The 26544-nt window shown below is 40.4% G+C and overlaps 2 protein-coding genes and 1 long non-coding RNA gene across 11 annotated transcripts in view; 1 reads left to right on the top strand and 2 right to left on the bottom strand.

Annotated features, from left to right (window-relative positions):
- Window positions 1-6135, bottom strand: LOC119015029. The gene is made up of 5 exons (XR_005073151.1): window positions 5996-6135; window positions 3656-3823; window positions 2158-2325; window positions 661-828; window positions 1-33 (listed from the first exon to the last, which is right to left on the bottom strand). It is a non-coding gene; the product is annotated as an uncharacterized LOC119015029 (long non-coding RNA).
- Window positions 6136-6181: 46 nt separating this feature from the next.
- Window positions 6182-10693, top strand: LOC119015026 (oocyte zinc finger protein XlCOF7.1-like). 2 transcript variants are annotated; one of them, XM_037090560.1, is made up of 4 exons: window positions 6182-6324; window positions 6679-6826; window positions 7789-8049; window positions 9287-10690. In XM_037090560.1, the coding sequence occupies exons 3-4, from the start codon at window positions 7878-7880 to the stop codon at window positions 10183-10185; spliced, it is 1071 nt and encodes a 356-aa protein (XP_036946455.1). In that variant the 5' UTR covers window positions 6182-6324; window positions 6679-6826; window positions 7789-7877; the 3' UTR covers window positions 10186-10690. The 2 variants fall into 2 exon arrangements, with proteins under 2 accessions (XP_036946455.1, XP_036946456.1); XM_037090561.1 differs by lacking the exons at window positions 6182-6324; window positions 6679-6826 and adding an exon at window positions 7444-7633 and having other exon boundaries at window positions 9287-10693.
- A 540-nt stretch (window positions 10694-11233) lies between these two features.
- The window catches only part of LOC119015626 (semaphorin-5B-like), a 38531-nt gene continuing 23220 nt past the window's right edge, over window positions 11234-26544 (bottom strand). For 6 of the 8 annotated variants that reach the window (XM_037091819.1, XM_037091820.1, XM_037091818.1 and 3 more), the window contains 8 exons: window positions 25615-25762; window positions 23378-23603; window positions 22836-23057; window positions 22561-22731; window positions 21981-22130; window positions 21625-21660; window positions 20471-20682; window positions 16706-20225 (listed from right to left, as the gene is read on the bottom strand). In XM_037091819.1, coding sequence (XP_036947714.1) covers window positions 20064-20225; window positions 20471-20682; window positions 21625-21660; window positions 21981-22130; window positions 22561-22731; window positions 22836-23057; window positions 23378-23603; window positions 25615-25762 — 1327 coding nt within the window. In that variant the 3' untranslated portion in view covers window positions 16706-20063. Of the gene's footprint in view, window positions 12032-13579; window positions 13641-15832; window positions 15896-16705; window positions 20226-20470; window positions 20683-21624; window positions 21661-21980; window positions 22131-22560; window positions 22732-22835; window positions 23058-23377; window positions 23604-25614; window positions 25763-26544 lie in introns of those variants that run through there. The other 2 variants (XR_005073415.1, XR_005073414.1) reach the window with 2 other exon arrangements.

Raw genomic sequence — 26544 nt, 5'->3', positions numbered from 1 at the left:
CATGCCGGTTTGGATCCAACATTCTGCAGTCAGCTGAAACACAAGAGAAGTGGGGAAAGTGTCTGATCAGTTTGTGTCACCTTGTAGAGCTGTCTGAGGAGGGTGTGATCAGTGTTCTCTGGGAGGGCATGTTTACCCCACTTATTGACATTTATCAATCAGAGCATTCCCAATAATCACCCACGATCAACAAGGATGGGTGTATGTATGGGTTGTAACAGCATCATCCATCATCCCCCTAAAAAAGTCCACTGCCTATGAAGTATTTTGAAAGTCTGGATCTCTAATGCATCAAAGATAACGCATGCATCAAAATGGTAATCTCTTTTCTCAGTCTTCATGCATCTGGAGGACGAGAACCTTACCACCACATACACAATACACTCTTTCGCCTGCACACCACTGCTGTGACTGACATGTGGCACGACCAGGCACATGTCACTGAGTGACTGATATCTCAAAAGTGCATCTGCAGAAGGAATGGGAGAATATGTGACCACTCAGTGTCGCATTATGTTAATAAGTAAAGCTGCTGATGGTGAAACCCCAGCCAAGTCACATAGCCATTGGCAGCACTTATTTTTCTGATAAACTCCACCTACAACTCAACTATTTGTGTTAGTTCAGTGTGTTAACCTGGCATGTAACGTGTGATAATACCTCCAACTCCATCACGCTGAGCACTGGGTCTCCTAAAGGCTGTGAACTCAGTCCAGGGTTGTTTGCACTGCTTACACACGACTGTGCATCCGGACCCGAAGGCGAACCAGATCATCGAGTTCATGGTTCACACCACAGTGGCGGGACTCTTTCATGGAAATGACGAATCTACGTACAGAGAAGAAGTTAAACACCTCGTTGCTACAGACCATGATGATTTTTATATTTTGATTTCTGTCTGGATGTTAAGAGATACTATACAAATATAATTTTTAAAAAAGCCTCTCAGCTTTAGAGCATTTTGCGAGATCATCCTTCATTTGTTGTTACTGTAACATTTGGCATTACTGTTACGTGATGAGGCGAGATTTGGGGTTGCGTAACCCCGCTTTTTGGGACAGTACAAGGTCCATTACACATGTCTCACTGCAACAATGCCACTGTTAGACACTGTGTACAGTTAGCAAATCATGAACTTCTTTGTCCAGGTATGAACAGGGAGCAGCTCCAGCTTCTACCCCTATGAAGAAACATCCAGGCCTGCAGAACCTGAAGATCCTGCTGCATCAAGTACGGGACCGAGTGACAGTGACAAGTCCAAAGTGGCATTCTAATCATGCTTTAGCTGTAAAGAGGGCTTTACAAAAAACATTAAATCCAATGCATTTTACTCTTACATGTCTTTTATACCCTGTTAATGCATTTTGCACCCTCTGGACACCTTCATGGCAAAATGCATATGCACAAAATCTGCTCTTTTTTTGCCTGAATCCCTTAATCAGCTTCAGCCCCAATCAAAATGATCAAATATTCAATAATTTTCAGATTTTTAAATCTTTAAATGCCAGTTTGACTATTTCAATTATTGATTATTTATAATAAAAAAACACGCAAATTGAATTATTCTAATTAATTATATACAGATATGTTGACATTGTGGCAGAAAAGATTACAGATGACATATGAGCTACATTTATATCTGACATCTGCTGTGAAGTGTACACACTGCAGTTACAACAAAAAGTCACTAGATGGCAGCCATCCTCTATGACTTACAGAGAGGACTGCATTTTTTTTTTTTTTTTTCTGAAATCAGCATCTCTACATGCATGACAGCCATTCCACTCCAGTCTCTGTTGAATTCCAACACAAGCACACCTCTTTTTACTTAATGAAGTGCATCTGGAGGACGAGAACCTTACCACCACATACACAATACACTCTTTCGCCTGCACACCACTGCTGTGATCGACATGTGGCATGACCAGGCACATGTCACTGAGTGACTGATATCTCAAAAGTGCATCTGCAGAAGGAATGGGAGAATATGTGACCACTCAGTGTCGCATTATGTTAATAAGTAAAGCTGCTGATGGTGAAACCCCAGCCAAGTCACATAGCCATTGGCAGCACTTATTTTTCTGATAAACTCCACCTACAACTCAACTATTTGTGTTAGTTCAGTGTGTTAACCTGGCATGTAACGTGTGATAATACCTCCAACTCCATCACGCTGAGCACTGGGTCTCCTAAAGGCTGTGAACTCAGTCCAGTGTTGTTTGCACTGCTTACACACGACTGTGCATCCGGACCCGAAGGCGAACCAGATCATCGAGTTCATGGTTCACACCACAGTGGCGGGACTCTTTCATGGAAATGACGAATCTACGTACAGAGAAGAAGTTAAACACCTCGTTGCTACAGACCATGATGATTTTTATATTTTGATTTCTGTCTGGATGTTAAGAGATACTATACAAATATAATTTTTAAAAAAAGCCTCTCAGCTTTAGAGCATTTTGCAAGATCATCCTTCATTTGTTGTTACTGTAACGTTTGGCATTACTGTTACGTGATGAGGCGAGATTTGGGGTTGCGTAACCCCGCTTTTTGGGACAGTACAAGGTCCATTACACATGTCTCACTGCAGCAATGCCACTGTTAGACACTGTGTACAGTTAGCAAATCATGAACTTCTTTGTCCAGGTATGAACAGGGAGCAGCTCCAGCTTCTACCCCTATGAAGAAACATCCAGGCCTGCAGAACCTGAAGATCCTGCTGCATCAAGTACGGGACCGAGTGACAGTGACAAGTCCAAAGTGGCATTCTAATCATGCTTTAGCTGTAAAGAGGGCTTTACAAAAAACATTAAATCCAATGCATTTTACTCTTACATGTCTTTTATACCCTGTTAATGCATTTTGCACCCTCTGGACACCTTCATGGCAAAATGCATATGCACAAAATCTGCTCTTTTTTTGCTTGAATCCCTTAATCAGCTTCAGCCCCAATCAAAATGATCAAATATTCAATAATTTTCAGATTTTTAAATCTTTAAATGCCAGTTTGACTATTTCAATTATTGATTATTTATAATAAAAAAACACGCAAATTGAATTATTCTAATTAATTATATACAGATATGTTGACATTGTGGCAGAAAAGATTACAGATGACATATGAGCTACATTTATATCTGACATCTGCTGTGAAGTGTACACACTGCAGTTACAACAAAAAGTCACTAGATGGCAGCCATCCTCTATGACTTACAGAGAGGACTGCATTTTTTTTTTTTTTTTTCTGAAATCAGCATCTCTACATGCATGACAGCCATTCCACTCCAGTCTCTGTTGAATTCCAACACAAGCACACCTCTTTTTACTTAATGAAGTGCATCTGGAGGACGAGAACCTTACCACCACATACACAATACACTCTTTCGCCTGCACACCACTGCTGTGATCGACATGTGGCATGACCAGGCACATGTCACTGAGTGACTGATATCTCAAAAGTGCATCTGCAGAAGGAATGGGAGAATATGTGACCACTCAGTGTCGCATTATGTTAATAAGTAAAGCTGCTGATGGTGAAACCCCAGCCAAGTCACATAGCCATTGGCAGCACTTATTTTTCTGATAAACTCCACCTACAACTCAACTATTTGTGTTAGTTCAGTGTGTTAACCTGGCATGTAACGTGTGATAATACCTCCAACTCCATCACGCTGAGCACTGGGTCTCCTAAAGGCTGTGAACTCAGTCCAGGGTTGTTTGCACTGCTTACACACGACTGTGCATCCGGACCCGAAGGCGAACCAGATCATCGAGTTCATGGTTCACACCACAGTGGCGGGACTCTTTCATGGAAATGACGAATCTACGCACAGAGAAGAAGTTAAACACCTCGTTGCTACAGACCATGATGATTTTTATATTTTGATTTCTGTCTGGATGTTAAGAGATACTATACAAATATAATTTTTAAAAAAAGCCTCTCAGCTTTAGAGCATTTTGCGAGATCATCCTTCATTTGTTGTTACTGTAACATTTGGCATTACTGTTACGTGATGAGGCGAGATTTGGGGTTGCGTAACCCCGCTTTTTGGGACAGTACAAGGTCCATTACACATGTCTCACTGCAGCAATGCCACTGTTAGACACTGTGTACAGTTAGCAAATCATGAACTTCTTTGTCCAGGTATGAACAGGGAGCAGCTCCAGCTTCTACCCCTATGAAGAAACATCCAGGCCTGCAGAACCTGAAGATCCTGCTGCATCAAGTACGGGACCGAGTGACAGTGACAAGTCCAAAGTGGCATTCTAATCATGCTTTAGCTGTAAAGAGGGCTTTACAAAAAACATTAAATCCAATGCATTTTACTCTTACATGTCTTTTATACCCTGTTAATGCATTTTGCACCCTCTGGACACCTTCATGGCAAAATGCATATGCACAAAATCTGCTCTTTTTTTGCCTGAATCCCTTAATCAGCTTCAGCCCCAATCAAAATGATCAAATATTCAATAATTTTCAGATTTTTAAATCTTTAAATGCCAGTTTGACTATTTCAATTATTGATTATTTATAATAAAAAAACACGCAAATTGAATTATTCTAATTAATTATATACAGATATGTTGACATTGTGGCAGAAAAGATTACAGATGACATATGAGCTACATTTATATCTGACATCTGCTGTGAAGTGTACACACTGCAGTTACAACAAAAAGTCACTAGATGGCAGCCATCCTCTATGACTTACAGAGAGGACTGCATTTTTTTTTTTTTTTTTTTCTGAAATCAGCATCTCTACATGCATGACAGCCATTCCACTCCAGTCTCTGTTGAATTCCAACACAAGCACACCTCATTTTACGTAATGAAGTGCTGATTAGGTGATCACCTGAACCATATCTTATTTAACGGAGAAAAGTTTAAGTGGTCATCACTGTCCTCTTGCAATAGGACCAGCTGGATGGCAAAAACAGTGCTAGTATGACCGTCAACTCGTTCGAATGCCACTCAGCATCCATACAAAAAGAACTGCATCATCTTCTCAGATGAGTCCAGTTTTCAGCTTGGACAGCACCTGGTTGTTACTTTCAAATTGACTGATGGAAATAAGGTATTATTACATTTATATTGTTATTAAATCATTCAAATTTGACAGTAAGGCCTTAGTGTGCCACACTGCAAATTAATAACAGAGTTTATATCACTCATCACACCATGTTGAGCATCTTTTGAAATAAGAATTAACATTTTGTCATTGACACATTTGCGAGTGAGCACAAACACATCATTAGCATCACAGCAGAACAGTCTAAACGGGTGTGTCACGCTAAAAGATCTTTTAGTCCTTTGGCTATTAAAGTGTAAATCAGCTGAAGGCCAACACACCTTTGAGCCAAGCTGATTACTTAAAGATTGGTGGGTATCATCAATAGTCTTTTCAACTGCAAACTTCCAATTGCAACTGGTCTCCATTTGAAAACAAATCTGCAGAAACACAGTGGAATTTTGTATTCTTTTTTTTAAGTAAGATGTTTTTTCTATAAGTTTCTGATCCTTACAAACAGTGGGGCCATTTTGATGCTTCTTCACATTAAAATGTCTAAAACTGTTTGACCTTTGTTCGATAATTTCTTCAGTTGTGTATGTTATTTCTATGTGGTGTTTACAAAAATGATAATAACTATGACTGAAGAGCTTTAGAGCACCAAAAGTACAGATTTAACCTGCCCTTAACTGACCCTAACTGCTTAGCTCAATGGTCCCCCATACCACAGTGTTGATGACCTCCATCCTGGAGAGGGACATTAACAGTAACTGTAAAGCAAATTCAGCCATTTTCTTCTGAACATAAAATATGTCATAAATGTATTTCCTTAAAACATGTTTTTAAAAAAAAGTGTTTAAAATTTCTGTGTTAAGGATACAATGGGCGGGTCAGAAATCATGTAGCTAATGTTAACGAGGCCATTGTTAGCATACACCCGACCCTGCTGCGGAAGTACATTCAGCGTATTAACTGCGGTAGTTTACCCGCTCGCTCTCGAGTCGCGATAGTTAGCAGCTAGCTAACCAGTCGACTAGCCAGCTAACCAGTCATGTCTCCTCCACGTCGCTCCTGCATCTTTCCCGGATGCCACAGTGTGCAGGGTAACCGCGCCGTTAGCTTATTTAAGTTTCCCACGGACGACAACGTTACAGCAACTATCACCAGGTAAAGTCCGGGTTTCTGAAGAGTCCGTTGACGCTGGTCAGTGGGGCCGAACCGACCCTCTCCGTCCCCGGCTTGCATCCTCCCGTCCCGCCGACAGGGGGTGCTGTCATCTCCGCCACCAGCATTACGTGCCCGCCACAGAGACTAAGTGTGTGCTTATGTTATTAATATTGTACATTTGGGCAATTAAATGCATTTTACTGAAGGTGCAAATCCTCAAAGTGAGGGTTTCTTATATTACATTGTATTTAGAATTTAGGAAAATTGCATTTGCTTACATACAATCCTTCAGTTTATCACAAACATTTAATATAATAATGTGGAGATTCACTGAACAGGACATTTTAATCTGAAAAGTAAGAGTAGATATAGATAGAAGAGCATAAAGGATAAATTCCCAAGTAATGTACAAATAACTGTAAAGTAAACTTATTGGTCATTATATCACTGCAAGTTGTATTCGAGAAGTAATTTTTTACTGTCATCTGTTTTGACAAAGCAGTCTCCTCCAACCACAAGAAAGGCAGCGTGCCAGTGTGGTGACATGAAGAAAGACACCAGGGAAACTGGATGTCAGACGGATCTCTTTGTAGGGGAAATGACTGCAGCTACACTATCCAAAGGACCACTTGTCAACAGAAACAGTACAGGTATGTGTAGCGATCAAGTTGTTAGTTTGACTTTTCAAATGTCTATGGTGTCGCCATACTCTAGGTATAATACGGTGTAATAGTGTGCTGCTGGTTATGTGTTCATTATTTGAATGATTATTGTGAAAAACAGTTGTTTTTTTTTACATGCAGCATACAGGTCTTTGCAGCAGACATCTGCGCAACAAGCACATCTTTAATCTCACTGTGACTAATATTAACCACTGAAGTCGTCAAATTCTGTATTATGAAGCATGATACGACAACATGACCGGAACAGTTGAAGCATATTGTCTTACTCGGCATGTGTGTTGTAGTGACATTCAGCAAACCACAAATGAATCAGAAGGCAGGTAAGTGTAAGTGACTAGTAGTCATACTTGTACTTCCTTTATTAGGTATACACAAAAAGAAATATAGAAATTAATGAAAGGGTAAAAAAAAAAAAAAGTATTGTTTAATCTGACAACTATCTGGTAAAGTGTCAAAATACGTTTAGTTGCAGTAGAGTGCAATGGATGTACAGAAAAGAGCAACAAATCACAGTTTACAAGTTACAATAACAGAAAGTCTGATACGAGTTGTATGTAGAGTGAGTGGATCCAGGAGACGACTGAGCTGGATGAGGCACACGACCACCTGTCCACCCTGGTAATGAGGGGGCGGGGTCTGGACCTCCCTGCCCTCTCTTCTGTGATAACACCCATGGGTGTGAGCAGAGGATGAGCCAATCACAATGCAGTAGCAAGCTCTATATATGCAGCTATCTTACCCCTCTGTTTCATTTGGATACTGCATTCTCTGGAGGTAAGTTGCCTGCCTTTGCCTGATCACTGTATTGTAGTCATGTGTTAATCCACACACATGTTTTTAATGCAGCTGAACAGTTGTTTTATGCTCTACCATGCTGGCTTTCTTAATGACCTCAGGTGTTGTCTCCTCTCTGCTCTGTGTTCATGCAGCCCGCATCAGAAACACAGCACACATCACCACGACCACGCCGATTCAGAACTTGAGAGTGTGACTGGAGGAAGAGCTGCTGTGTCTGAAAATGTCCACGCTCCAAGCACTGAGAGCTTCCGTCAACCAGCGGCTGACCATGGCCGCTGAGGAGATCTTTGAGCTGTTTGAAAGGACGATGGCGGCGCACAAGGAGGAACTTTGTCGACAATTCAAACTATCAGATGGTGCTTTTAAACCTGAGCACCAGCTTCACAGAGCAGGTTTGTTCACTCAGACTGTAATTCTAGTTTCAGATACCCACGCAGGCCAGTTGATCACCTCATTCCCAGGTTGTCCGTACTTGACGACCTGGGAATGAGGTGAGTACTGCACTTGGGTAAAAGCACATTCAACGGCTAGAAACTATCTGCTCTCATCTGCCGCACAAAACCAATAGTCCAGAATTCTTTCTTGTCATACGCACGACCGTTACCAAGCCCAATGAGCACATTGTACTGTTGATGTGTAGGTGAAACCTGGGAGATTTCAAGTCTACAGTCCTTTAGGTCAACTTTACAACCTTCTTAAATGTGATTACAAAATCAGTGTGTCACAAACACATGTTTGTGCAATTATTTTGATGATTTGTCCATTATAGTTTGAAAAGGACATGATATTGATTAGTGTGAAGGTATTTATCCCAAGTCCTAAAGTTACTGGAGCACTGTAACTTTAAACTAAAGTAAACTTAAACTGAGCACATTAAACTAAAGAACGCCATAATACAGGGATCGCAAATTAACTTGGGGCCACGGTTGGTGTTACCATCCCGAGGAGGCCGCTTCAGTGTTCAAGTATTAAAAGAAAGCACAATATTTCCAAAAATGTAGTTTTTCTTTCTATTGTTAACACAATAATACAAAAATTAGTTTGTATACATTTTAAATAGTCAGTTTATGCAAGTTAGTGCAGATCTTTTTTTCCCCATTCTTAAATAATTTATGGACATTTTGCACTGAACAAACAAATTCTGCTCATACCTGCTTCATATTTAACAAGAATAATGCAAACATCTGTATGCACCTTGCATCTGCCTTAATGTATGCTGTATATACTTCCAATCCAGGAGGTTGTGTATATATTATTTATATATCATTCTAAACTTTTATGTAAAGTAAATATATTTTAATGATAACTCTCTGAAACTTTTTTACATAGACGTATCTAACGTGTAATACAATATTTTAAATCAAGTGCAGCAATTTTCCACATCACCTTAAAAATTAAGTTATTGAAAATTACAAAAAGAACAAAAAAACTCTGCAAAGATGATGTGCTCATGAGGATGCACTCACTTGAAATGACAAGGCCCAATGCTAAACCCCTAAACTTGAAACAATGCACATGGTTGAATACATTCTGCAAAATGTACATCATTTCTCCACACAATCAAGAAAGTAGTGCATTCAGTGGTTTGAAAGTTAACATGAAGTGTGCATGTTTCATTATCCACCGTAGATGTCCAGCAGCTGTTGGTGAGTACAGAAGCAGAACTGCCTGGGCAGCAGGAGTGGAGTCTCAGTCTGGCCCAGAAGGACCCAGCAGAGCCACCACACATTAAAGAAGAACGCGAACTCCCGACCAGTCAAGAGGAAGAGCAACTTCACGGGCTGGAGGAGACTGGTATGGCTTTAACTCCTGTGAAGAGTGAAGTAGCCGATGAAGGGAAACCTCAGTCAACAGAATCTTACCAAAGACTAACTGAAGAGATTCAGTCAAAAGCTGATGCAGAGGACTGTGGAGCATCAGAACCAGCCAGGAATTCAGATCCTAATGGACATTTGCAGTCAGACACAGATGACGAATCTTCAGACTTTTCTGGACACGGGACTGATGACAGTAGTGATTGGGAGGAGCAACCGGAAAAGTCGACCCCTGGCACTGAGGACAGACAACATGACAAGAGACATACAGAACATTTGAAAGCATCGCAATCGGACCCTGAGACTGATGACAGTTGTGACTGGGAAGAGAGCGGGTCTCCCCCGACAAGTGCCAGGCAAGTGCCTGTACGTGATATGCAATGTAACTCTGGAAAACACTTAGGCAGCTCCTCTGAAGTCCAACCTGGAGGGAAATCATTTAGCTGCTCGGTTTGTGGCAAGCAATACCAGTGGAAGACCTCGTTAATGGTTCATATGAGACTTCACTCTGAAGGCAAACGTTTCAGATGCTCAGTGTGTGACAAAGGTTTTCAGTTTAGCGTTCAGATTGTGAGGCACATGAAGACACACGCTGTGGAGCAAGTCTTTAATTGTTCCGCCTGTGGATTCGTACAAACCACAACGTCAGCTGTGGCCTCGCGCTCCAAGCGTTCGGCATGCCCGATATGTAAAGTGCCAGTGAAAGGCACATGAGAACAATATCACACCACAGTCACCACACAGGATGAATGATACTCTTTCAATTTGATAGTGATAACAATAAGGTCCATAATAGTCTTTCAACTGCAATGCTAATTTAGCATTAGTGACAACGGTAGTGTTGGCATCACGGATCAAGGCCGTTAACTGACAAAAATCTAAAGAGGAACATTTTTTCCATGCATTATATTTGAATAAGTCACATTGGAACATTTTTTTTGGGTGTGACCACAAACACATCATTAGCATCACAGTAGAACAGTCTAAACGGGCTATTAAAGTGAATATCAGCTGAAGGCCGACACATTTTCACCTCTGTACCTCTGATTCAAGCTGATTATTTGAAGACAGGTGTGTCTGTGGGCATCTGTTGTCTTTTCAAGCAATGTTTTTTTATTTTATTTTTTAAGTAAGATGGCGTTTTTGTAGTACTTTCTGACCCTTGCAAACAATGATGTTGTTTTGATGCTTCTTTACATTAAAATGTCTAAAAACAGTTCAACATTTGTTCTGTTGTGTTTGTTATGTGTTGATTACAAAAAGTATGAAGGGTCTGTGTAAAACTGACTTCAGAGCACCAAAAGTATAGATTTAGCCTCCCCCAGCTCAGCACAGTATCATCAGCTACTTAGCTCAATGCCCAACCCTAAACCCTTAGGTTTATTGTGGTAACTCTACGACTGTCCCTCGATACCGCGCTTCTGGACAACACAGTATGGATGGGTTAGCATAGGGATAAATGGGGGTAAAGGGAAAAGAGCGATAGGTCTGAGTGAGGTAGAGAGGGAGAGTGAATAGAAGGTAGATTGAATCAAGGCAAATCATAAAGAAGGAAACTAATTATGTAAACTTGAGTAAAGCATGATATATGGTATTGAATGGTTAATATTAAACATATACATATATGATGAAATATATAACAGAATAACAAAACAGGCAAATCATAGCGTACACTCTATGTTACCATGGAGGCAGTGCAGGGTTTGCAGTCAGATTGGGTTACAGCTGAAACAGGATCAGCTGGGGGGTTGAGTAAAAGCTATTCAATTCCCACACAAACATTATAGCAGCACAATGAAATACATATTTGATTTGTCTCTCTTGAGGCCAGCAGGCTGACCGGTGAGGCCTTTGGAAAGCTGGACGGGAAGCAAAAGAAAAAACTGATTTGTGGTGTAAGGAGAACCCCTGCTGGATGAAGCTGGGTAGGACCTCCGGACTCAAGCCCTGGTGCTGAGGGGCAGGTGAAAACAATGCACAGTGAGAAAGGAGAAATAAAAGAGAAAGAAAGAGAACAAATTTGAAAAGAGGCCCAATGACTGATTAGCCACCCGTCTGCTGCGCATTTTGTAGTGTTTTATTTCCCCTAAGTGCTGAGATGACTGTATTTGCCCAATCAGTGGCGAGTTTCCAATCAGCTTTTTAACCGTCCCTGTAATTGATGGTGAGGGGTTTCAGCAGGAGGCCAGAATGTCTTGTGCTTTTAATGGACCTGAGGGAGCGTTTGGAGTATCCTCTGAGTCCGAGGCTGGGAGAGAGGGTGGAAATCACATTGCTGTGTTGATTCTATGGCAACGGATCATTTTGAAGGTGAAGGTGTGCTTTGGGTGATAACAGACCTTATGTAAGAGTGCGTGGGTGTCTGTGTTATAATCTTTCAACCCTCCCAGCTGGATGGGAGGGTTGAAAGGCATAACGTCCCCTCCCTGTCAGAGGTGGTTGGATTGGGGATGAAGATGTTGGACAACAAGCCGCAGAAGAGGTCCACAGTGGTCGGGGGAGTGGGTGTCACCCTGGTGATGATGAGGTGGGGCCTCTGGGTAGCTGCCAATCTGGAAGTCTGTGTTATGAAGGACAGGTCTTGATCAGTTGTGATAAGGAACCACACTGGAAAAGCTCTTTCTTTCTCTCTCTCTCTCACACACACACACACACACACACACACACACACACACACACACACACACACACACACACACACAAACAGCAGGCCCAGACAAGAGGAGGACCCAAACATCCTGTATGTAATATAAATGTGTAGGGAGGGTGTACAATGTGTCATCATTGAAAATGGATTCTGATGTTCTTTATAGAAAATGAGCCAAGGCCAGTGAGTCTGAGTTTGAAAAAAGAATTAATCATATAATTTTTCTTTTGATACAAAAATGAGATTGCGTCCCACAAACCAGAAGAACTAACAAGGGTTAAAGTACTAGCAATCATGCAGGAAACATAGCAGTATTAATATATATGTATTCATAATGAATAAACAAGTGCCTGAGAACAAAAAATGTAGAGACACAGACATTACAAATGTATATATAATATATCATGTGTCATACGAAATGAGTGCATAAAACACACACAAAACATGTTAGTATAGAAGTGGAAGTACATAGAATAAACTAAATAAGTGCCTGAGAAACAAAACATAAAGACACAGACATGAGAAAAGGAAAGTTTTAGGCTGGATTAACATCATGACAAACATGGTATCAGTTGTGTTTCGAGTCATTTTCTCACAGAACTCACTCGTGGCAATTTTGAGCTTTTCTCGTAAGCACTTAAAAACTCTAGTACGTTCAACTTTTGAAATATGAATAACTTCCACTGCAGACAGTCTCTGTTTCCTGAAGTAGACTTCTGCTTCCTCAGCTATATAAACTTCCCATGGCGACCACTGTAATGTTGACTCAAGTTCATTTTGCGAGGAGCCTTTGAGCAACACTTAGAAGCCCATAAACCATTGTGTGGTAGTTCTGTTTGAAAATATGTTACAATCAAGTGAGCCATCGCATTTGCACAAGTTACCATGGTGGTTGTTAGTGGTGCAAATATTTCGTCAATGGAAAGAAGTCAGAAATAAACCAGAAGATGAGAAGATGCAATGCTAACAGGAGTAATTCGCAGCTGTGGCTTTTCTTTGTTGACCCTTCCGGAGGACAAAAATAACTGAGAGCACTTTGCTGCTGATCAGACAAGCTCCGCCGTGCATCTTCACTCTGTATTCAGACAGAGTGGTCCACATCAGTGGCTTGCTTTTACCTGATACGTTTTTTTTTTTGTTGTTGTTTTTTTTGCACTCACCTGACCAACGAATCAGTTTATATGGACGTCCTTAGAATATCTGAGTTGCTATGCTTTAAATAGCTATATGCCCCCCTTCATGCAGCCTGCTGAACCTGCGTGCATGCTGTCTAAACCACTTTGCTGCCTGGCTCTGAATAAACCTCTGTGGACAACATCAAGGATGAAAAAAAAAATATGGGTCTTGTGATCTGTGTATTAACCCAATTAATTAATTATATGCAGCCTTTTATTTGTTCCTATTTCCGAGTTAAAAGGGACATGGACTTGTGTGATGATCTGAGAGTTGGAAGTTACCTACCTCATGGATTCTTTTTTGGGGGGTACTTGTCCTTTTTTCGTCCTGAGTGTTTTTCCTAAGTCTGTAAATTGAGTCATTTGAGTCACTTTTGAGACAACAACTGAGTACTGAAAATTCTAATTATTGTCTATCCTCTGCATTTCTGAAGCCAGTAAAGCAATCCGATCACGAACGAAGCCAATAAAAACCCTGACACAGACAAAAATAACACTCTGCAGCAGTCAGAGGTTTGAAGAGGCGACCATGAGGCAGAAAAAAACAGAGTAATTTAGACTGAAGATTTGGAGAAAAAGAAATATCTCTGACTGAATGCCCGCACATTATACACATTATACATCAACAGTTGGGATAAACCCAATGCCTTTGGTGACCCACTTACCTTTCCTCTGTCTGAGATCACAGTTATCTGAATAACTGTAAGGAGATTTGGCACACATTTAGGCTACATCTTTCTCAGGATGAATTGTCACAACTTTGGTGATGCCCATGATGTATCACAACCACCATCAGGTCAAAGATGTAATTCCAATAGTTTAAAATTATAACCTGCAAAGAGATTATACACCCAATCAGCCTCATCTTTCCTTTGTATTTAGTGGTACTGAGGAAGCTAGAGATGATAAGTATTTTGACCATTCTACCAGCTAAACATTAGCATATTAAATGTGCAGCCTGTAATATCTGTCACTAGGGGTTATTCATACAACACTGTTACAAAGAGCCCTTCAGAGGAGCGTTTCTATAGCACAGCTTGTTGTTAGAAACGGACGCGTCCATGCTGGACGCGAACCCGGATCCACAGTTTCTCAAAGGTTGAGCGCATGCGCATTGAGGAGATTCGGGCTTACACATGTTTTAACCGCTCGGCCACGGCAACTGACGGCCGCTAACTGTTAAAAAAAGAGGGATCGTTTGTGTCGTGCTGAATAAGTGATAAGCTTACTAAGTATCTACACTACTGCACTCCTAAGGACCACCTGAGCCTCCTCAGCAGAATCAGTCTGTTCATTATTCCACCTTCAGGTTTGGATAATTCACACAATACTGTTTAAAAAAAAGTCGCGGAGTGTTTCTATAGTTACAGCGCACTGCACAGCTTGAGATCAGAAACGGACTCGTCGCTGCCTCGAACCCACAACCACTATTTCTCAAGGGTTGTTGAGCGCATGCTCGCGACCTCTCTCCCTCCAGATGCCTCATAAAGTGAAGACAACAGGGTCTTATAGAGCAAGACTTGTGCTCCGGTTCACCTCAGTGGTTCAGCATTATTTCAAAGTCAGGATGTGGAAGAAAACAAAAAAAAAACAAACAAAAAAAACTTTTTCACATTTTGTCAAAGACTTAAAAAATAAGTTCTCATACATCTCAAAAAAGGTTGTGACAACTGATCGGACCAATGATGGACCTGTCAGCTGGGAGTGATCATCTGCGTGTCAACAGCACTGTAAGGTGTCCCGGCTGTCAGCCAGAGCCCGCATGCTCTATGTGCATGACACAAGCCTCCGCAGACAGTCTGTGCGCTAGAGTGCTTTCGCCTCTTCGGCGCAGGCATGCCTGTTAACGGGGTAGGGTTTTCATCCCCAGAGAGACACGATGTCGTCAGACATATGTCACACAACTGGGGGAGTTGTGCGTGACACTTGCCCGCAGAATCATCTCACTCCAATATGCTTAAATGTTCCACACGTATTTATAGACCTGTAGCGACGTCCTCGTATCACTCATGGTGCCACTCATTTTTTTGCTTTTTCACCAGTTATTATGCCTGGCACACAGTCACACCCAAAACTCCCTCAGCTCACAGTTTTCACATCGGAAATTGCTCTACTTTTCTAATTATTGGCCTCCGTTTGGCTGAGATGGCCTAAAAAGAATTCTCATCAAGTCTCCATAGAACGTGCACTTTTTAAATGCTGATCTGTGATTGGTCGCAGCTGTGCATCGTATTTATAGCATTATTGTTGCTATTGTTGTGATTGTTTGTTTTCAATATTAATAATGTTATTGGTCAGTCATGCTCTGATTGGTGAAGATTGTAGTGCAAACCACTGCATTAAACTTTGCATTATACACAGATTAACAACAGCTGGACCAGTCTCCTTAGAAATACACCACATTATATAATGAAGCACGCTCTATGACAAAATATGAAGGCAACATCACATTTATAAAGTTATTAATTACACATTTTATATTTTGTGTCAAAACAAATGTACATCTGAATTCCATTACAGTGTAATGTTGAGGTCTCACCTGTAACTCCACCTGACCTCTCCCTGAACCAGGCCCGTAACCAGACAAGACTGCTGCAGCACCCTAATGAAATAACACATGATGCCAGCCTGACATTAACTTTGTACAATGCATTACCTGCTGTACATAAGCAGTCAAACATATGTAGTAAAACATTTAGTATAGCACCATGTCAAATGCACCTGTAGCCCTGAATCTCACGAAACAATAAATAATAATAATAAATAAATAACTGCACAGGTAGCTTTCCGGTTACTCTGAAGCACTGTTCAAGCTGCCCATCTCTCCATTAGTCGATTCTATTATTCATGAGTTAGATCTCTTGACCAGCGCACATCAGAAATAGAAACGTGATCAAGATGGTATCCAGGACAAAGTGGTGGACCTCGAGATTCTGAGGACTTACCTGCATACCTACCTCCGCTCAGGCAGTGTCAATTATTCAAGACATGAAGGGAAGCTGAAGGAGCAAAGTTGCTGAAAAGAGTGCACTGTCAAACCACTTCAACAATAATAAAAACAACTTAAACAACATCTAGCTTGACAGAAAAAGCTACTGGCACTGAACTCTACATCTCGAGAGTTGGTTGGTTGTCATTACACAAAAACAGAGAGCCCCAAACACGTACAGTGTCCAAAGGGCAGTGTTCAGACAAATTCACAGCGATCGTGATCAGCTGAACTGTCTTTTGGAAACAAAACCAATCTGTTTAGGGATCCACTGAAATGTAAAGACGTACTTTTCTGTCACAGCAAACACACAGGAACATATTTGTACAGTTTACAAAAGCACGTATTGTACATTTACTGCATGCAAACACCCCATACTTAAATCCATATAATCAGGGCTGTTTCATGTTACTTAACTGCAGATGGTGAGAAAACACATTCATTTATTTCTTGGCATTTACAATTTAGAAACACACAATATGCATTGCACAATTTTACAGTACAGAGCACTTTAAATATTATGTGACAAATATAAATTTGTTTCATTGTTGAGAGCCCGATGTGTAGATTTCTGTGATCATAGAATTATTTCTATTATTATTCTACTGCATGAATTTCACAGTAGAATCAAATGTTTTCACGTATGGCAATTTATGTGGCTATATACATACTGTATGTAAATTAAAATGTAAAATGTGAAAATAATGTCACATGCACAACGTACATTCTCACATGTGAATCACACTCATTCACATGAGAAACGCACGTGTGAGCAAAACATGACAAATTAAATCACATGAAATTTTGATAAAAACGTGAGAATTCCACATTTGCAATTGACTTTTTTCACATAAAACAACGTGTCGCATATGTACTGGTCATTTTCACAAGTGACTGGCTTTTCCACATATGAATGGAAATACCCTGAAAAGGAAATTTACAGTTACATTGGGAATTATGTACACATGTATGGATTTTTCTTAACCTGTTGATTTAAACTGTTTTTGTAACATGACATAGCGATGGTATTCATCTGGTACAGTTCCGATTAATTGCTTTCATAACCTCAAGATTGTTGTAGCCAGCGTGGAGCAGGTCAGTTGAACATGCAAAAATGTCACATTTATCTTCTGGCAAATGCATTCAACATATATGGGGGATAAAATTCTAAGAATATAGGAATAATAAATACATGAAATAAATAGACTTAGATTTGAATGAGGCAATTCTATAAAAACAAAACTTTTTTTTTTTTTACCATAATTTGTACCAAATGAAAATTTTTGGGAAATTTTTGAGAAATTATAAACCCCTAAAACAAGTTATTACCAAATTTGTATATCAAGGAGTGAATGTAACCTGCAAGCATAATACATACATAACTCACAGTTTTGTGAAACGTGCAAAAGGATTGTGAAAAACAGATTTATACAAACACTGGTAATGTTATGCACTCAACATTAATACCTGATAAACAAAACAGTCATTCATATTCATTCATATGGATCATTTACAGTGTCTACGTCACCTAACCTGCATGTTTTGGGACTGTTAACTGGAGCACCTGGAGGAAACCAATGCATTCACAGAAGAGTGTAAAAAGCCAAATAATGTGTTGCTCACCAATACGGTGCTTGTATTCAAAAACATAGAAGAGAAATTCATAGTCGTAGTCCAACATCTTGTCCCTAATAGGAAAAAAAAAAAAAACAATGTGTTGCACATTTTTATCACGTAACAAATCTCAAAGTTATACCACTCAACATTGCTGGAAACATTTTGTACACAGATGTCTTACAGATGTTTCTACTGCTTATGGGCAGCCATTACTTTCCCTTCATTTCAGCACACAGTTAAAGCAAATGTAGAGACTTGTTACCTGCTCGAGCAAGTTAATACATCAGTTATATATATTGTTAAGCAACCTTTCTGTTGTTGTTTCTGTGGCTGATTTATGGTGTGTCCATGTTCTGGTGAGAAGCTCTTAAATATACAGTATAGGTGTATTGTATTTGGTGACAAAAGAGGAGCGTGACTGACAAAAAACACCCCATATGTTAAGAAAAACAAATCATTTTGTGGCAGCAAATATAGATACAAATGTCGCAGCCCAGTCACCAGAACAATATTTCTCCTGTATTTCAGCAAACCACTGATATGTTCATATCTGTATGTATCAGATGTACCATAACAACATTTCCATTAGACCTAGTCATATCACATTCACATTACAGGCACATCCGTTTCAGTTCTTAAGGGATGCTGGTGTCATGTCAGCTGGGCTGCCGAGCAAGAGGCCACTTTTTGAGCTAGCGTTTCAACATTTGCAAGTGTGAAACCACAGTTTGTTGACTTCAGCTCAGCATTCAAGACAATCTCACCCATGAAACTGGAAAACATAACTCTCTGCAACTGGATAATGGATTGGTGGCCAAAACCTCTTCTATGTTAGTGATCATATCAATCAACAGTCTTGCAGAGTTGTGCACAGACAGCAATCAACGTGGGCAAAACCAACGCACCAACTCGAAGAATCTCACATTTTTTAAATATTGAACCTAAAAAGTTTCAAAAATATCTGTGGTTTGCAGGAACATACAATCCCAACATTTACCCTGGCGACTGGGCTGAATACAGTTACATCACTGAACACACCTAAAATCTTCATATAATCTCATGACAGAAAACAACTCAACACAAATTGGCATTTTTAAGAAGAACAGTACATATTAAGAGTGAAAATGCTGTTTTTTGAACATTAAAGCAAAAAAGACAGAAATCTGAATGTCTGTTCAGTTTTTTCCTCCATTTCCTGAAGGGTGAACTGTGGATGTTACACACTTCTGTTTGATCACTTTTTTTTTTTGTTTATCCGTCTTTACTGATGGCGACCCAAAGGTATGTGTCCAAGACAAATAATCTACAGCATCATGAAGTCGTCTGAACTCACCTGTTGAAAACGAGAAGAAAGAAAATCCCCCCAAAAACAATTCTCAGTCCAGTGACAGTCCAGGTACATCTAATGTCTGAAGGCTAGTTGGAACCCTGGAACTACGTCCTGAGTACGAGCGGAGCACCTCAGGGTGGGTGACTTCTGAGACGGAGCTCATTTCATTTTTCAACTTTGTCTTGTCAATTTTTACCCCCTTCATCAAATGTCACTTGCCTCTGCTGTATGCTCGCCACAGAAATCTCTTTGCAGTCTGTACTCGAGTTGTATGCAACAACAATGTCATCCACGGAGTGCTCTCTCTCTAGATGTATAGAAAGAATGATGCAGCTGAAGTGGAAGGACCAAACAGTTTACAAATCTCACTCCACAAGCCATTTATTCCGTTTCCAACAACGTCACACACAACTTGTGAATTTGAAGTACCTTCTACTAAAGCAATATTCCTTGTTAAACAGTTTGCAGTGAGGTCTGTGGATTATAAAAAGTCAAGTTTGCTTCTGGCAAAGAGACGTTGCTCAATACTGTCTTAGTTCCGGTCAGCTCATATCTTCAAAATGTAGACAAAGAAAACCAAAAATATCTACGTGGCAAGATCACAAAAGATTTAGGTGAACCAAGCCTTTAAGATCTCATGAACTGCTCTACAAATTTGAACGGAAGAGAAAGGCCAACTGGATCTGAGGAGAGACTTTAGTGTCCATTGAGGATTCTCTCAGCCACTCCATTGATAATCAATCAAAATGTATTTTATGAAGGAGGAAACACTTCAGGGTGGTGTTTGGGTGAGTAAAGAGGGTTGGTTTGTTTGTAGAAGCCGGTTGCCTATTCTCAGCTGTGCATGTAGCTCCTGCAGGGGGACTCTGGATGGAAGTCATACTTGCTTAGGCCGGTAGGGTAATATGTGGTGGTGAACATGTTGCTGGAGGCCAGCGGGGAGGGGAAGTGGTTGCACGTCTCTTCGTTCACATGGAGATTGTTCTTGTTTAGCGTCTGTAATGCGGAGAAATCAGATAAAGGCAGAAAAGTAATCACCTTTGCATAGACAGATCTGGATTTAGACACATCAGACTAAACACATAATTAGAAATTCTTTAAAAATGAGTTTGCCTTGATGGTCGTAAACATGCCATTGCTGATGGAAATGTAGGTAAGTTTGATGCAGAAATCTTACATATATATATCTTAAACCGTCTAAAAAAAAAAGTGACAGTAGATTATATACTGAGCCAGCCCACCTTAAACTCCATGGGGATGTACTTCTCATTCTTTGGCATGCTGTTGCCCTGCTTGTTGTAGGTGAGGTGGTTGGGCGTGCTCGGGTGGATGACTGCTGACTCTGCCGACGGTCGGTTCAGGTAGTGGCAGTAGGAGTAGCCAAGGGCCGACAGTAACGCTGCTGCAAAGAAACTGGCTGAGCCCACAGCTACCAACTGGAATAAAGTAAAGGCTGGAGAGGGGATGGGAGGGTAGAAGGTGAGGTGGGTAAGTCAAAAAAACGGTGGGGTTTAAAAATGTAGGCTGATTGCTGTTCATAAAGACTGGGTACTGATTGATAGATACTGCATAATGCTGAAGCCCAATCCATTACCTTCAGAAGCCACAAAATTAGCTCAATAAGATCCATTGTGGGCAATGTGTCGCATGATCTCAGTATATATACCCCTGATCTGAGTCAACACCAGTGCAACGCCACTAAGCAAGGGCTACCTCCAAGCAAGTGACACCATGAAGAGCACTCAAAACAGGTTAGAAACAAAGTTGAGAAGTTAGAATCCCACGTCTTGAACATCCCACGTCGCACTATTAAAAAAAAAACTGATGGATGGCATGAATTACTGAGACTTTCTCGAGGGAAACCTGTTTGAGTCTGCCAGAGATTTGAGACTGGGACAGACAGTGACCCTAAGCGCATTGCTAAAGCCACACTCCAGTTATGCACGCTCAGGTTTTCAGTTGTTTTGTCTTATTTCTTGTTTGTTTCACAACAAAAGAATATCAGTATCAATAAATTCAGGTGAGGTTATGGAATCCCTGCATGGTGGTTAGCTCAAACATCAGCCTACGCAACGCCCAACTCGATCAGCTCTTCACCCAACTGGTCACACCACCTGCGGCTACACCTGCACCTGTGATTAATGATCCAACACACATGGAGAAAAAGCCAATATCCTACCAACTGTGTGGTACACATCTGATTTAGAATAAATCCTGTAAATCTGTAGCTTTGCAACAAGAAGCAGGGGGTTGCTAAATGTCTGGCAGCAGGAGAGTGCCAGCATAAAACCAGGCAGACTTTCTGGGAATTAAGGCGGAGATGTGTGTGGGCTGGGAACAAAGTACAATAATTTAGAGAGACCGAATGGAGAAAACATCAATGGTTTTCACTCACTTCCACAGCTCTGGTCCTCTTGTCCGGGCAAAATAACTAGAGAGCGATGGACAAAAGAAATGAAAAAGGAGAGAAGAGAACGGAATAAATGTTAATGTAGGGAAGTTAAATCACTCAAGTGCCAAAAGATCAAACAACAAAAATTACAAAACCAGTTAATTATTAATTTCCCTCAAAGGTTTCCCTCTTCTCCATTAATTAATCTTTTAATTGCTACACAGAGGGATACAGTCAGCCGTTAATATGACTGATTAAACCTATAGAACTAGATTTTTCCAGTTTATATCAGCAACACTCTGCAGAAATGTTCAGCGTACTTGCAATTTACTAAAGAAATTAAATGAAGATGTGCTTACCTGGCACCTCATGAGGTTGACATGGCCTAGACTGGGTGATGTTGCCCTGGCAGGAGCTAGCCTCAACCTCCTGGTCTTCCCCACAGTGACGATTGCGATGCTGCAGACCCTCGTCGTCACAGTCCCCCCACTCTGCCCACTCACCCAAGCCTGATGACACAATAAAAGAGTGTGAACAGAAAGAATAATTACTTCAGTTCAAATGCAAGTGTTTGTGTGGCACAGCTGGTTGGCATGCATTTGACAACGTGGATCTACAATTAACATTTGATATTGAAATTGAAATTAAATGTGAGATTATGCATCATTATGTGTAAAATAATGCCTCTCGCATTTCATTTCTAAGATCTGACTTTTATTTACCCCCTCACTTCCAACCTTAGTGAACACAGTGCTTTTTCATATTTAAATTAGTTCAATTTTCACAGTTAGCTTCGTAGATATTGTTAACAGTATTTGAATACAGTATTTAATCATTTTGATTATCACCTTACTGTCTTAAACATTAGCTAGTCACTCAGCGTAACACCCACTGTGGACCCAGGATTAACCCCTCCCGACTTGATAGATGCTGTCATACCTTCACAGACGTGTGTATTACAGAGCGCCTCTTCAGTGTGTAGGCCTATACAGATGTCACCTCCGCTGGCGGGGGGTGGATTACTGCACATCCGTGTCCGCTGGTAGTGTCCACCCCCACAGCTGGCTGAACACTGGGACCAGGAGGACCAGCAAGACCAGGCTCCATTCACTAGAACAGACATAATAAACATCATTTATGTAATGTACATATTCTGTCATAGCAACCCTACTCTGCTATAGCAACTAAGCAAACAGCCAGAGCGTCTTTGTTACCTGGACAGGGTTGAGCGTTGCAGTCCTGATACTCCACCGGGGATCCTATGCAGGCGCTGGGGTTGGTCCTGCCCTCAGTCGTCGAGCAGCTGCGTTTGCGAGTCCGGAAGCCCTTAGAACACGGCTGAGAGCAGCTGGACCACATTTCCCATGGTCCCCAGTGCACACCTTGGGGCTGGGAGAGAGTTTGCCCGCTTGTCTTCACCAAGTCTTCAACCACAGCTGGAAAAATACACACATTTTATTTGCTTTTTAGGATAATGGATTCTTTTAATTTAAAAATGGTTTCCAGGTGTGTTTCTGTTTTTAGAGGGTAAGAAACATATTCATTAGACTGATTAGACTTGTATCTCAGAAGTTAAATGTATCTAGAGTGACCCATGATAAGTAACATTAAGTTAAACAGAGTTATCTAAGTTGAATGACTGAGGGCCCCTTCTACATATAGAAGGTAGACGGGCTGCACAACCAAGAACACCTGCTGGCAACTGGCAAGAAGGAAAAGTAAAAGCTAATTTTGCCAATATATTCCCAGTACTCACAGTCAGTCTTGCAGACTCCAGACCCATCATTAGGGCAGAACCGCGTCTCCACCTTCTTCTTCCCCAGCTGGAGCTGCTGGGGGTCAGGGATCAACGCCCGACAGGTATACCTAAATCTCTGCTCTTGCCTCGATCCATCATGACTGATGTTGACTGGCATCCAGGGGGTCCAGGGAGTGTTGCGGCGCACCTCAGGGCAGGCTTCAAGGTTACAGGCCTTAAACTCCTGGAAAACAGGATGGAGGAACATTTTTTACCATTAATGGAAAGAAAAAGTCTGAACCAAGCTACTGCAGGCTTCCATCATCTCCCACAGCCACAGGACCCCACTGTTTGAGTAATTCAATATAAACCGCTTGCAGGGACACACATGCTGCCATAATACATCTACTAGACAACACAAATCTTGCAGATCTTTCTGGAGGGACTTTATAATGCAGTTAATGTCTGTGTTTAATGGGACAATTTAAACTCCAGTCTGGTGGCTGTGAAGGGGCAAAACTGAAGGCAGCATGGAAGGCTTCAGCTGGAGAGACACAATGATTACTTCACAGGCAGTTCTGAGTTTTTAAACCACTGACAAGCAGTACTTCTGTCTTGGACATGGGTCCAAGAAGCACAACTGGAATTGTGTGAGAATGGAAAGCCAGCAGTAGCCCCTGCCTCTTGATAATCAGTGCACCTGTGGCAAAGTGGGTAAAGTAAAGCTTGTTACAGTCTCTGTGATGCTCCTCAGCAGCAAGGGAAAGTAAAGCAGTTGTGGAACTGAGGGAGACAAAAATCCCAAAGAGATTAATCTTAAAATGTCAATAATATATCCTCTCGCAAGTAAAGCCATAAGTATTTATTATGGTAATAAAACCTGTAAATAATAATAAACTTATCAAAATTGATTTATCCTGGTTGAAAAGGCCATGACCATACCTGCCAACATTAGGCAGTGTAAAGGGGGAGATTTTCTGAGGTGTCGCAAATTCATTTACAGGATAAATTTGAGGACGTGAGTCAAATAACTTCATATTAGTCTTAAATGTATTGCTCATGGTTAAATAAATGTAAAAAAAGTGCTGTGTTAGGGTTATTTGCATTCTCTCACTCTCCCTCTGGGTTGGGTTGCCAGGTACCATGACACACATCCACTGTTGTTGGATGTGTGTTGCATATTGTTTGATGTCTTCTTCTTCTTCTTCTTCTTCATAACATTATTATCATCATTCCACAGAGTTTTGTTAAGTCACCATAATAACGTATGTTCTCCTCTACTGTTGGAGCATGACTGATAACAAAAGAGGACCAATAATGCATGCATGAAATTAATGAAGACGTTCTTCTGCCAGGTTTTTAGCTGGTTTTGTGACATTTGAACCGCAAAGGTTACGCACTGCATGTGTTATATATCGAGCATGCTGTCAAAGTTAGAGTAAGGCAAATTTTTCACTTATAAAAAAAGCATAAATAAAGACGTAGTACATTTATTAACCAGTTAGCTAATTTGTTTATGCACAGTGCAAGAAATCTGCCACAAAAGTAAAGAAAATGTCAGTGTACTCCAGGCATATAAAAAAAAAAAGAAGAAAGAAAAAAAAAATGGAAAGGGGAATTTTACAAACACATCGGAGTTCCCAGGTTCTCATAGAAATCAGTGGAACAATCAGTGTTCTGCAACTATAACTATATTGCAATTTTAGAAAATACAGGTAATTTTTACCAGATAACTTAAATGGCTATGCACTTGATATTAAAGTACGCAGAAGTCACCATGTTGGCAGAAAAACTAAGTGAAAATATTGTATTAAGTATTTATCAAGCGCTGCAATCTTAACATTCATCTTAAATCCTGTGAAAGACAAAAACACATTTAAATTGTGAGAGACTTGAGTTATTTTGCATTAATTAACATCGCAGGTCCTAGGATATGACTGGTAAGACAAAATATTTTGTGGAACCCTTGGCTAAGTCACATCAGTGCAGGTTTAGTAGAATGACACTGAGCATTAGGATCAGACAAACAAACACCATTTACCTTGGGGATAATCATTTCATAAGCATAATATCCCATAGTAGAATGTTTAAATGTGTTAACACATTAATAGAGCTGGTTACTTTTTCAGTTTTCTGCATAGTTAAAGTAGATGAATAAATTGTCTGGCTTTCCCTGGGTTGGAAACATATAAAATTGTTTTTAAAAAAGAAATAAAAATAAATATTATAATAATGATATACATGAATTACACTACCATGGCACACCCAGGACAGCTGTTGCCATTCTCACAAATTCTGGTCCTGGAGTGGACACCCCCTCCACATTCTGCATTGCAGTGAGCCCAGGATTCCCATGCTGTCCACAACACTGGCAGAGGACAGGGCTTTTTCTCATTGCACAGCCTTGAAACATAGAGAAACATATATATAAATATAATTATAATAATATATATAATATAGTGATGGCTGTTCATGGAACTTCGAGTCATGCTGTTACATATTTTGCTTTCAGTTATGTTTTCATATTACAGTACATTGTCATATCAATACTAACAGTGCCTATTAAAAGGGGGGTGTATTTACATACTTTTAATAGTATACACCCCCATGGATGTTTCCCCCTTGCTTTTCTAAATGGAATAATGGTCAATATAATTTGTTTTGTTTCTTTTACTTTGACAAGAATTTACAATTTTTAATGTGAACGTGAAAACTGATTTTTACTTGAAGTTATGTCAAGTAATCAAAGTTACTCACCCAATTCAACAGATTTTGTGCTAGTAGTCTCACAATTAGTGCAGTGAATGTGTCTCAAGTAATTGTAGTATTAAGTCACCTGTGTCTAGAAGGTCCATTAACTGGTTAATCAGTATTCCTCGCTACAATTACACCATGAAGACAAAAGACCACTCCAAGCAAAAGGTTACTGAAAAGGAATAATTCAGGGGATGGATACAACAACATTTCCAAGTCACTGAACATCCCCCGGAGTTCAGTTAAATCCATCATTAAAAAATGATGTAGCTGTTGTATCGGCAGAATGTAAAATTAATTCAACTATGACTTGGAAGAAGATTTATTTTCCGGCAGGACCCGAAGCATTATAATTGCGGCCAGAGGTCCATCTACTAAATACTGACCTAGAGGGGGTGAACATTTATACAGTCATTTATTTTACAATATAT

Source organism: Acanthopagrus latus, chromosome 24 (assembly GCF_904848185.1).
Source record: "Acanthopagrus latus isolate v.2019 chromosome 24, fAcaLat1.1, whole genome shotgun sequence".
Taxonomy (NCBI): domain Eukaryota; kingdom Metazoa; phylum Chordata; class Actinopteri; order Spariformes; family Sparidae; genus Acanthopagrus; species Acanthopagrus latus.
The sequence above is the reverse complement of the archived record's forward strand: the minus strand, read 5'-3'. Positions and strand labels throughout refer to the sequence as shown.

Excerpts from the sequence above, each read along its gene's own strand:
- LOC119015026 (XM_037090561.1), top strand. The coding sequence starts at position 7,878 with ATGTCCACGCTCCAAGCACTGAGAGCTTCCGTCAACCAGCGGCTGACC. Across the intron at positions 8,050-9,286 it reads GCACCAGCTTCACAGAGCAG|ATGTCCAGCAGCTGTTGGTG; the intron begins GTTTGTTCACTC and ends TATCCACCGTAG.